We start from the raw sequence: 12,803 nt of genomic DNA, 5'->3' as shown, positions 1-12,803 counted from the left end.
AGACCAGAGATCTTTTGAAATTCTGTGAGTGCTTAAGACTGCAGGCACAGAATTTTCTGGGTCGATATATACAGTACCATATCATCTGCATATAATGAAATTTTCTGTTCCAGTCCTTCTCTGAGAATCCCCTATATCTGATCAGTATTTCGACAATGTATTGCCAGTGGTTCAATGGCAATTGCAAAAAGTAGTGGTGACAAGGGGCATCTTTGTTTAGTACCACGTTCTAGTTTAAAGTAGTCTCAGCAAGTGTTGTTGATACAAACTGAAGCTTCTGGGTTAGTATACAGTAATTTAATCCATGCACAAATGTTCGGGCCAAACTCAAATTTCTGCAATGTAGTAAAAAGGTATTTCCATTCAATCATGTCAAATGCTTTTCTGCATCCAATGATAATAATATTTCTGGGGTGTTTGAGTTACGAAGATTTGAAGATAAGTGTCGGCCCCTAATAAATCCAGTTTGGTCTTGTGATATTACCGAGGGAGCACTTTCTCCATCCTTCTAGCTATGATTTTAGAGAGTATTTTAACGTCATTATTCAGAAGTGAAATTGGTCTGTATGATGCACATTGTAATAAGTCCTTATTTTGTTTTGGAAAACAGTGATTAGTGCTTGGCGAAAGGTTTGAGGAAGAGTTGGTTATCTCTGGCTTCTGTAAATGTTGCTAATAGGAGGAGAGCTAGCTGAGCGGAGAATTTCTTGTAAAATTCTGCAGGGTAGCCATCAGGGCCTGCTGCTTTCCCCTTGGAGTGACTTTATAGCATCTAGTAATTCTGATAACGCCAGAGGTTTATCAAGTTCCTCCACACTAAAAGTGTCTATTTGTGGTATCTGTAATGTATCCAGAAATGCATTAGATTGTGTATTGTCTTCTTTAAACTCAGTAGTATATAGGGATTTATAGTAGTCTCTGAAAGTGTGCATTATATTTTTGTGGTCGATGATTTTATCTCCGTTCGCGTTGGTGATTACTAAGATTGCATTGCGCACTGCTTGCTTGTTATTAGCTTTCTCTCCATGTTCATAGTAAAGATGTCTGGATTTATAAATTAGTTGTTCAGTTTCTTTAGTTGTCAAGAGGTTTAGTTCTGAATGCTTGAAGTCTTGCTTGGTAGTCTGGCATGTTCTTCATCTATTTTAGTAATTTCTTTTTATCTCTGCTACTTTCTTGGTTTCTAATTTATTTCTGTGGGAAAGATATGAGATAATCTGTCCTCTTAAGAAGGCCTTAAGAGTTTCCCAGAGTATTCCTGCAGAGATCTCTGAGGATGTATTTATCTCTAGAAGAATTTGATTTGTTTGGATATAAATTCTGTACAATTCTCGTCTGCTAATAGAAGCGGGTTGAGATGCCATCTGGTGAGTGTGTGGGGCTTAGTAACTTTAGCTCTAAGATCAGAGGTGCATGGTCAGAAATAACAATAGCATCGTATTTGCAAGATTTAATCATAGGCAAGAAGTTATTATCTATAAAGAAGTAATCAATCCTTGAGTAGCAATGATGTACTGGTGAGTAGAAAGAATATGTTCTTGAATTTGGGTTTAAAACCTCCAGGGTCTGATAAGTTGTGATCAGTTATAAACTTTGTAATTATCTTTTGGTGTTAGATGCGTTCCCCTGTGGAGAAGTCCTATCTAAAAGTGGATTTAAAACACAATTAAAGTCCCCAGCCATTATAACTTTATGAGTGTTCAGATTGGGAATGGATGCAAATAAATTTTGTATAAATTCCTTATCATCAACATTAGGTGCATAAACATTTATCAAAATCATTTTACAGTTAGATAAGTCTCCCATGACCATTACATATCTCCCTTCAGGATCCAATACTACATCTGATGCTACAAATGGTACTGTTCTATGTATGAGAATTCCCACACCTCTAGTTTTCTTTGTAAAACTAGAATGGAACATTTGGCCAGTCCAGTCTTTTGCAGCCGGAACTGATCCTTGCTTAGTAAGTGGGTCTCCTGTAAAAATACTATTTTAGCATTTAGACCTGTTAGGTGAAGAGTACTTTCTTTCTCTTTAATTCGTGATTCAGGCCATTAACATTCCAGCTTACGAAGTTAACTGTCCCATCATGGAGACACTGATTCTGAGTTTTTGATGTCATTTTATAGTCTTAACTGGAAGTGAGACAGCTTCAGCCTTAATTTCCTATTTCCCCAAGAGTTGTTGCCATGCAGCTTATTATTACGTTGATAGTTATAATTATAAAGATTGAGAGGATAGATTAGGTATAGATCAAGCCTGCTCTCTTTCTCTCCCCTTAACCCCCACCTCCCTTTTGCCTCCCCAAGTGAGGCTAAACCCACTTCACAGTCCCAGTCCTCTGACATACCCAGAGACAGAGCACGTCCAAAGCAAAACAAGCCCCATGCAGCGGCGCTTTTAGGGTTAAAAATAGAGATATCTATTACCAATATAGTCTAAAAACTGTGCACTTAAATATATATATAGTCTTCAGCAATCTTAGTGTATTAAGATAACACACCCAGATAATAAACCCAGGGAATGGTGTTAGAAAGTGGTCCAGAATAAGTCTTAATGCAATAATAACAATAACAATAAACCAAGGGTATGATGTTGAACAATCTCGTTTAGGGTAGAGAGAAAATAATCCGATAATAAAAAAAAAAAAAAAAAAAAAAAGTAATTAAGCACAATAAAACATAAACAGATAGCCCTAGTAATATAAGTAATAATGAGAATATATAATGATTAAAACCCGTATTTTAAACAATTAGATCAGACAGTAGATTATTAATCCTTGCCATATCATTAACGGCCATGACTCACTATTATGTATCAGAATAGACATGGGATCAGCTTTCTTAATTCCTTTTCTGCTTCTTCCTTGCTAGCAAAGACATAGAACTGACCCTGCAATTCCACTTTCAGTTTGGCCGGATACAAGAGGCTGTATTTGACGTTGGCTTGCCGTAACAGCTGTTTAATGTTGTAGAAGGCTGCGCGTTTAGTAGCTGTTGCTGGAGAGAAGTCAGGGAAGATACGAATGTGGTTATTTTCATATATAATATCTTGCTTGTGTCTGAGAAGTGCCATCACCTCTAGCTTAAATGATAATCTTTCAAAGCGAATAATAAAAGATCTAGGTCTAACGGTATTTGATCTGCTTACGCGATAAGCCGCTGATATCTCAGAATCTGCTTTAAAGTCCTCCCCAATTATTTTAGAAAAAAGTTGAGCTGTGAATTTCACAGGGTTTGGATTTTCTCGATTCTCAGCCAGACCTTTAATTCTGACATTATTCCTTCTTCTTCGATCTTCCAAAGCAGCCAGTCTGTCTCCAAGTTTTTGCATTCAGAGCTGACATTTACTGCTTTTTCTTCTGCACTGGCAGCTAAATTTTCGTCTGTTTCAATCCGAGTCGTGAATGTCTCCTTGACATCTTCCAGTTGATCAGCAAACATGCTCAGTTTAACCGAGTTTTCCTGAATGTGCTCTTCAATTTTTCCCAGCATATCTTTAAAGACTTTATTTTACTTTCATTTGCCTGTTGCAGCTCCTGACGCAGTTTCTCATTTGCCTTTACCCTTACTTTCTCATTTGCCTTTACCCTTGCCTTCTCATTTGCCTTCTCGCTTTTCTTTATCTCTTGCATGTGCTCAGCGAACATCACCTTCAGTTTAGACAGTTCAATTGTGCTTTCTTGCACCATAGGTGAAGCAGCAGGCACTATTGTAGCCGGTGTCCCCGCTGTTCCCGGCTCGCGTGGAGTAATTGAAACCGCGGACTGCAAGGCCTTTTCCAGTTTCAGGTGATCTTCTCCAATCGGCGAGCTATCGAGATCTGCTTCACTCACGATCGTACATTCGCTCCCCTTTTCACTCTCAGCCGGCGACGATGTAGCGGACCATGGTCCCGAGGAGTCTGTACTTTCACCCATCTGATCCAGGTCTGTCTCTGAAAGTCTGTATCTTGAACTAGGGCTTGCTGATCTTAGCTTGGATGCAGCTGTATTTTCGGTTCTATTGGACCCTCTTTCTTGTTGGCCATGTTTATATATGCTTACATATACTGTAGCAGTGCCCCTCGAGTTGAATAAATACAGGATATCTCAAGATAGTAAGCAGATAATATGAAAAATAACACCACTGCTAGCGGAGCTCCACTTCAAACGTCCATCTCTCGCAACGGACGAGACCAATCTCATGTTTAAATTAATTTTTCATATTTTTTTCCTAACAAATCAAGTTCAAGTCAAGTTGGGGGGCATGCACTGGTATAGTGCGTTGCCGCACCCACTACATGACGAAACAACTCAGGATCCCGGTTGGCAACCCCCCAGGCAGACACGCGGTCCAGTCCCGCCCTCCAGAAATGACCCTCTATCTGCCGCAGCCAGGTGTTACATGGTCGACCCCTTGGCCTGGTCCAGCCACTCAGGTCCCAACAATGTGGATCTTACAAGCTGGATCAGCCTCAGGGAAATGAGCCACGCTGTAGTGCCGTAACTGACGCTTCCTCACAATGCAGTTAATGTGCCTTATTCGGGACTCCATGAGCAACTGCTCATTTTCGACACAAAGTAAAACCAATGGTACCCAAGGATTTTCCGGAGAGACACAGTACCAAAGGAGTCCAGTCTTCGTCTCAGGTCACTGGATAGCATCCATGTCTCACAACCATATAGCAAGACAGGAAGCACCAGGACTCTATAAAGACATGGACCTCCGTCCTTTTGCATAGATATCGGAAGCGCCACACTCCCCTTTCTAGTGACTTCATGACCCCCCATGTTCTCCCAATCGTCAGCAAAGTCAAGATCCGTGAATCTTTCTTCACCAACAGATGCCCCACAGCTGCTGGACCCCACGACCCTGCCCAACACCCAGTCCATACAAGCATTGAACAGAGTAGGAGCAACAACACACCCATGACAAACCCCAGAATCAACTGGGAAAAACACAGAGGTTCTGCCTCCACTCTGCACAGCATTCACAGTACCAGTGTACAGGCCGGCCATGATATCCAGCAACCTGAGGAGATCCCGCGAATCCTCAGGATGTCCCACAGGGAAGCTCAATCAACTGATTTGAACGCGTTACGAAAATCGAGAAAGGCTGCAAAGAAACTCTGCCGATATTCACGTTTGCGCTCCATGAGTACCCTCAGTGCCAGGATGCGGTCGATGGTAGACTACTTAGGCGTAAAACCAGATGGTAGGCGAGCAAGTGATCACAAATCCTATTGAGGACGACCCTAGCAAGAAACTTACCTGGCACCGAGAGCAGTGTTATCCCCCTGTAGTTGCTGCAATCCAGGCAATCACCCTTCCCTTTCCAGATACGGACGACAAGTCCTGTTTTCCAGTCAGTTGGGATGATGCCAGTCTCCCAAATGGAAGCAAAGATTGCTTGCAATGCCAGGAGGACAGCCTTACCACCAGCCTGGAGAAGTTCACCCCGGATACCACAGATTCCTGCAGCCTTTCCCCCCCTCAGCTGGTTCACCACCTGTGCAATCTCAGTGAGATTGGGTGGTTCACAGCTAATTGGAGGTTCAGCCTCAAGAACCGTGGACCCAGAGATATCCAACGTCCTAGCTGGAGGATCAGCTTTGAACAACCGCTCAAAGTAGTCAGTGCCCATGATGAAGAGACTTAAATTAATTCTAAGTATGTAAACACAGCTTTGGCTCTTGTTACTGCAAACAAATCTTTTTTCTACTGTAGTTGTAATAATTTGTTCTGCACTTCATTAATATGTAAATCAGTTTTTTCTGGTATTAAGCACAAACAAATCTTTAAATTAAAAACATATTCTTTCACTAAACAATATATTGAATTTAATTTATTGAAATAATACAGTAAATATATATACTTTTGCTTTAATATTTTCATGAATATTGTTCCAATTACTAATGCGTTAAGAAATTCCTTCACACAAATGTATCATTTTCACTTAAAATGTCATATTTCTATTTATAGCCTTGTATAGGTTGTCTTTATCTTACTATGACTTGCACATTATATTTTAGCAAATATTAAGTACAAACCTCTGAGCTTTCCAAGAACTGTTGCACATCAGGATCTTGCAACAAAGTAGGATGTTTAACTGTTCTTTCTAGGTACCTAAAAAAGCAAAAAAAAAAAAACTTATAGGAAATTCCTTTATATGCGAAATAAATATAATATTCAGCTAATGAAAGACATTTTTTTCCTGAGGCAATGAATTATTTACTCAATATTTTATAAATGAAAATGCTGACTCAAAAAGTCACAAAATTCTAACACGTTTGAGATATCTCATGCAAACATTTTCAAATATCACAAGCTAGAAAATCATATTTGGGCTACTACAGAATATTATATTGAAGCAAAAGCCAAACCTTACATATCTTTTGTTCTTCCTATTTGAAAGTGCTTTGTTAGACTACTAATTGTTAACTCTCCATTATTATTTTGAATCTTTTTTTAAAATTTTTTTTCCAATGCCAGTCGCATGCAAGCAATGAATGCAATGTAAAAATAAGCAAGGATGGGACACCAGTATAAGTATTTATTATTAAGCACCTATACTCCGTCATATTTGGTTTATTTAGATTTATCAGATCTCCACAACAATTTGTTTTAGACTGTGTAGAGAAAGCTTTAGAAAAATTAAGGAACACAAAAAAAATGTAAACTCCATACACTGCAAAATAACAACATTATTGATTGTGCAGCCATACTGCCCTTTTATTACCTCATCAGATCCATTACTAGTGAAACCAAAAAAATAACAAGGATCATCTGCTTCATTTTAGAGTAAAATGTTTATTTACCCTGCTATTTACTTACTGACTTGTTAAAATGTTGGCATCTGCAGTAAGTATTACAATGTGTTTTATTAACTGTGCAGATATATTAGCTTGATTAGTATTGATTCTAAAAATGCTGCTAGGTTATGACAAATGTGTTCTGAGATTGGTCAGGCTAAGGTAGACAGAAGTTTTGAGGTAAGGCAGCTGTACTCACTAATCAGACGTGATGATGTGTTGCATGTTGATTAGCACATGAAACTAAGAAATTCACTGTACTCTCTACATGTGACACTAATAACCTTATAAACCTTATTACATCCAGTAGTGTGAATGGGCATTGGATATTTGCTACAGTATGGATAAATTGCTGCCATCAATAGATATTTAATTTTAATCTTTAAGCATCTAGATCATAATAATAAATAACAACATTAAAATACTGAAAAAAAAATCAAGAATCGTTTACAAAGAAATGAGCACTTTATAGTATATATTTTCTAAACACACAAACTATTTTATCCTCTGCAATTAAAAACTTTTCGCTTGACATGTTAAATAACATCAAACACAAAAGCCAAATGGCAAGGTTTTATTTCCCTTCTTGTGAAATTTCTTAACTCAGAAGTCAGTTCTTCTCAGCTGAAGTCTCAAACTTGACATCAACAGCCCTGCTATTAACAACTCTGACCTTCAAGTCAATCAATGAGATTATAAAAAGGGCAAAGAAATGTCAAACTCTCACTTATGTTTAATTTTTTATTCAATGCATCAGAATGCACAAAACAAGAATACGTCAGTGGATCACAAGCAGACAAAATACCATTCGTGTCACAAATTGCTGTCAAAAGGATGAATCTAATACTGCTTTGTCTACTAAAAACTAAAGAGCTAAAGCTCTGTCAGCTATGAAACCCTTGAGTTCAGTGATAATCATTCATCTAATATTTTGTTGCTTAACCTTTCTACGGTAAAAGACCAGAACAAGAATGCTCTTTATGGTGAAGAGTTTTACATAAACTTAAAGCTCACATTGTGCAAACAGACACTACTGTTCCAGGACTTGCATATTGTTTTTATTACAAGTAAATTCTGTCCAAGGTTTATTATGTATTTGAATTCCATTCATTTTGTCTTATTTATCTAATTGTGAGGAAACAGAATTAAACTTAATGTATATTACACATGGACTGCTTTTTTTGCTTACAGGCACATGATTACAGTGGTAATATGCAGAGCAGTATGTTGATCAAAAAAATTATTAGTTTTTAAAATATTGCAGAATCCCGCTGTACAGAAGAATGGTTTACTATCTCGTGTGCTAGCAAATGGTTAACAGTGCCCCCAATTATGTATTTAACTTTTATGTAAATTGTGTGTTTTAATTACAACATCAAATAAAAATAAACTAATATTTGGGGACTGTAGCTTTTCTGCCCTTGAATTAACACTGAAATTGGAAATATTTGTAAATGTAGCCCTTCTTTAAATGGGTAATTTATTTCTAGGCATTTGCTGTAATGGATGGTGAATGCACATACTAGTAAACTAAGACCTGCTGTACTCTGTCTTATCCAGTTCAATAAAGTTTGCCTGTTCCACTGCCAATTTTGAGTAAACTGACATTAAGTTCATAATTCTATAGACATTTTTACACATTTATAATCCTTTACACAAAACATTTATCAAATTTCGTGGATTTTAATATCTCTACCTAGCATATGCGCCTACAAAGTATTACAAACAATCCTGTGATTTTGATATTCACTTTAACTTTTTACTTGGAATGTTTTACTCACTTACACTGCACTGCAAAAGATGCATTTATACTCCGATTAGTATATATAGTGCAATTCTAACTGTTACCCTATCTATCAAATAAAATTCAGAACATGAGAGAGAGCATAAATTTAAAATTTCCTAGAAAATTATGGTTTATGTATCTGTTTAATCATTCTTCAAATGGAAGAGCACACCACATCATCTCTCCATATCCTCATAATAAAGCCAACAAATCTCTATTTACAAGAGCATATGCATTTAATTCTAGTAGAATCACACACAATAGATGGATTAATAAAGATAAGATAAAACTTAAAACATAAATAAAAGTGAAATCGTAATCAAAATCTGCTGCTACTGTCGGCCTTCTGTGACAGAATGTTTTCATGCAGTGTCAGGTTAAGGAGGCTACTGTATATTACTTGGCCAAATCTGTTTTCTTCTCACCTCTAATTAAAACTCTCTACTGTGGATCCTCTTCATCCCAACACATAAGATTTTGACCCAACTCTCTTGATTCCAAATGGTCCTCTTGGTAAAGGTATTTTCTGAGTCAGGGGTGCCTCCCTAAAACTACAAAACAACTAGGCTAGAGCTCTCTCTATTACTCTAGTCCTTAAAAAGGCCATACTTTTCAGCATAATGGTTTCTGCTCAGGACTGTTGCAAATGCAGAACACAGTCATAAGTAAACCTTTCTTTTGCTGCAGGTCTGATTCTATCTTCCCTTATGTGAGCTGTGCAATGTAAGAAAATCTAAGATTTCTTTAATTGACAAAAATAATGTATAATAAAATATTGTAAAAGAAATTGTGGCAACTTAGAAAACTTCAGTAGATAAATTTTATAATAAATGAAAATACATACAAACAAATTACACATTTTTGAAGCAAAATGATTATTAGCTAAACTAATATTTTAACTATTTACCTTTCTAAAGCTGATCTGCGTTTTTCAACAAACTCTGCAGATGAGGGATCTTCTTTGCCGACTTTGACCTTTGTCATGCCTATAATTAATCATATTATAGGTTTATTTCACAATGGCACCTTATTAAATCCAACTTATTTAATTAGATAAAAAACTGTGTTTATAGGATATACAAGCTATAAGGTAATAATGAAATGTAAAAATTGGCGAATGAGCCATCAAAATAAGAAACAAATCAGCTTTCTTCTTCATCTTCTTCTTCTTCCGCTTCAGCTGTTCCCACTTCTGTGTGGGGTCGATGTTCTTGATCAATTTTCTCAATACAGCTCGGCCTTGCACCTCCTCTACAGTCAGACTCTTTTCCTTCAAATAATCTTTTACTCTATCCATCCACCTCTAGTTTGGCCTTCCTCACTTCCTCTTCTCATCAGTCTTTTGCCCGTGTATTCTTTGTCTTGTCTCATCACATGTTCATACCACTTCAACCTACTTTCCTGTACTTTCAAAGATATCCCTCCCATTTGTGTTGTATCTCTGTGATTTTCTTCTTATTCTGTCCATGATTGGCTCCAGCAGACCCCCGTGACCCTGTAGTTAGGATATAGCGGGATGGATAATGGATGGATGGATATTCTGTCCATTTTGTAACTCCACACATCTCAACATTCTCATTTCTACCACATCTAGTTTCTTCTCCTGCACTCCCTTTACTGCCCTTGTCTTAGCTTCATATATCATTAATGGTCTTACCACTGTCTTAAAAAGCTTACCTTAACCTTCACCTTAATTCTTTGATCATACAATATTCCTGATACCTTCTTCCAGTTGTTCCATCCTCACTGCACTTTTTTGGCTATCTCTGCATCTAATTTTCTATCTTGGGTTACCACTATATTTAAATATATCCACTTTTTTAATAGCTCTCCCTGCATGTTAACTTCTGAATCCAGATCATCCTTAAATCTCATATAATCTTTCTTCTTCATACTTATTTTCAAACCTGTATTTGTCAAAACCCTTCTCCATTCTTCCACCTTCTTCTCCACTTCCACTATTCTGGTGCTACACAGTACAATGTCATCAGGAAACAGCATGATTAGTCATCAAGTGATTGTAACCACTTTTATAAGGCTTCATAAAATAATAATGGACATTCACAAATGAATGAATAGACACTCAATTACTCAATTAATTTTTACTAGCCAACCCGCGGCGTAGCATACGCCACATAATCAGGCCGCTTTTTAAATGATTTTTAAGCACAGAGGAAAAAATAAACATTTGAAAAATCCGTAATTTAATAAACCACCAAGAAAAGTAACATTGCAACAATGCATGCTACGAACTGACATATAATTGTCCGTGACTGAAAACCGGAGGAGCGCCGTCGCGCTTTCTCCCTCCAAAGCAAAGGACGGGGTTGAATGGCGCTCGTTCAGTACGCACTGCCCGCTTATGTGTCCGCCCCCAACTCCCTACCTGAGTCGCTGCCTGTGTACAGTCCACACGCACCTGTGAGTCACGTTGACTGTTAATTTTCCAAACACCGCCTCAGTCGGTTTCCACATTGATTTTTCATTGTTCTTTGCGGTTCCGGCTGCTTTTTTATATATAATCCACCAAGTCACCCACCATGGGGGCTTTACAAAGGGCAGGGACGTAATCAGTGCGAGCGTATGACCCGCACGCACTGGGAATTTCTCGTTCGTGGGGAACAATTGGAAGCCACGGTCTCCATCACAAACGGGGTTCAACGGCCTCCCTGCGCCGGGTAGACACACGTTAATCCATTCAGTGTAGTGCATGTGCAGTATCGGACATACAAGTGCATCACAGACCTGTTAATGCTCAATCTCACGTGGCTGAAAGCCACTTGTCCCTCTAAGAATTTGGACGCTGACCGCTGTTGGGTCGTGTAACTATTTAGCAGGGGGGAGTCTCGTTCGTTTCGGAAATAACCAGCCAAATCGCTCCAACAACTAAGAACTGCCATGCACCACCACCCACAGAATCGAGAAAGAGCTATCAATCTGTCAATCCTGTCCGTGTCCGGGCCGGGTGAGGTTTCCTGCGTTGAGTCAAATGAAGCGAAAGGCTCCACACCTGGTGGTGTCCTTCTGTCAATTCCTTTAAGTTTCAGCTTTGTAACCATACTCCCCCCTGAACCCAAAGACTTTGGTTACCCGGTTGGCTGCCCGGCGGGTCATGGGAATGACGCTGCCGGATCGCCTGTTGCGGGGCCTGCATTGGTGAAGCAGGTGAGACGGTAATGAAACAGAAGCACAGGGCTTATTGGTTTTTAAAGACTGCTTCCTTCACTGGGTTTTAACCAATGCACGGAACGAACCAACACACAATCGTCGTCGCGCGCTCAGGGTGGAACGGGAGGAGAGGAGAAGGACATCCACTCCGCTCCCTCCGTCATGCTAGTCTGCTGGTTTCTCGTTCAGTATACACTGCCTGCTCATGTGCCCACCTCCAACTCGTCACTCGAGTCTTTGTACAGTCCAGATGCACCTGTGACTCACATAGACTTTTCATTGCTCTGTGCGGTTTTGGCTGCCTTTCTATATATAATCCACCAAGACACCTGACCACGGTGGGAGGGGGGTGTGTACAAAGTGCAGGAGTATCTATGAAGACGCATGTTTGTTGCGGATGCGAATTGCTGTATGTAGCGTGTAAAACAGTTTGCTATAGTGCACGCGGTCGTGCGTTGTAACCGAAAACTCATTTTTTAAAGACTGCTCACTTCATTGTGTTTTAACCTCAGTTGTAAAGTAACGTTTTAAGGATCCCATGGGATACCCCTCGCAAACAGTTTTACACGCCGCATATGGCGATTCACCTCCGCGAGAAACATGCCTCTATTAACAATCAACGTGGGTCGGAGCTGCATGTGACCTCTACGACAGACGAATATAAATGACGCTGGATTTTTTGTGTCGTCGCGTCCGAGTTGGTGGGTGGCTCTGTGAGTTGTCGTCGTATCCAATGGTCTTGGAGTTGGTGGGCGTGGCTCCTTCCTGCGTGCGCCATAGGTGTCTCACTTGTCGGCGGCTTAGTGAATTCATGCCGCTTTCCATGGTTGTCTTGCCTTAGTGAATTATATATATAGATACTGTCCTGCCAACTACTATACTTCCTCTTATAAAGCAGGGCTGGAAATCTTTCTTGAAGTTTGAGTATTTCATTTTATCAGTAATTAACTTCTATATCTGTTTGAAACAGCTCCTGAGGTTTTCTTGTTTTTTCATCTCAGATTCAGAAATTCTTTGCCATAAATTTACCTTTAAATGTTTCCCTTTAAGCCAC

At 39.0% G+C, this 12,803-nt stretch overlaps 1 protein-coding gene across 2 annotated transcripts in view; it reads right to left on the bottom strand.

Annotated features, from left to right (window-relative positions):
* The window catches only part of snx2 (sorting nexin 2), a 129,875-nt gene that overhangs the window by 32,994 nt on the left and 84,078 nt on the right, over positions 1-12,803 (bottom strand). For both annotated transcript variants that reach the window (XM_039759003.1, XM_039759004.1), the window contains exons 7-8: positions 9,489-9,567; positions 6,034-6,109 (exon numbers count right to left, since the gene is read on the bottom strand). In XM_039759003.1, the coding sequence (XP_039614937.1) occupies positions 6,034-6,109; positions 9,489-9,567 (155 nt within the window). The remainder of the gene's footprint in view (positions 1-6,033; positions 6,110-9,488; positions 9,568-12,803) is intronic.

Source organism: Polypterus senegalus, chromosome 7 (assembly GCF_016835505.1).
Source record: "Polypterus senegalus isolate Bchr_013 chromosome 7, ASM1683550v1, whole genome shotgun sequence".
NCBI classification, from domain to species: Eukaryota; Metazoa; Chordata; class Cladistia; order Polypteriformes; family Polypteridae; genus Polypterus; species Polypterus senegalus.
Note: the sequence above shows the minus strand (reverse complement) of the source record. Positions and strands in the feature narration are given on the sequence as shown.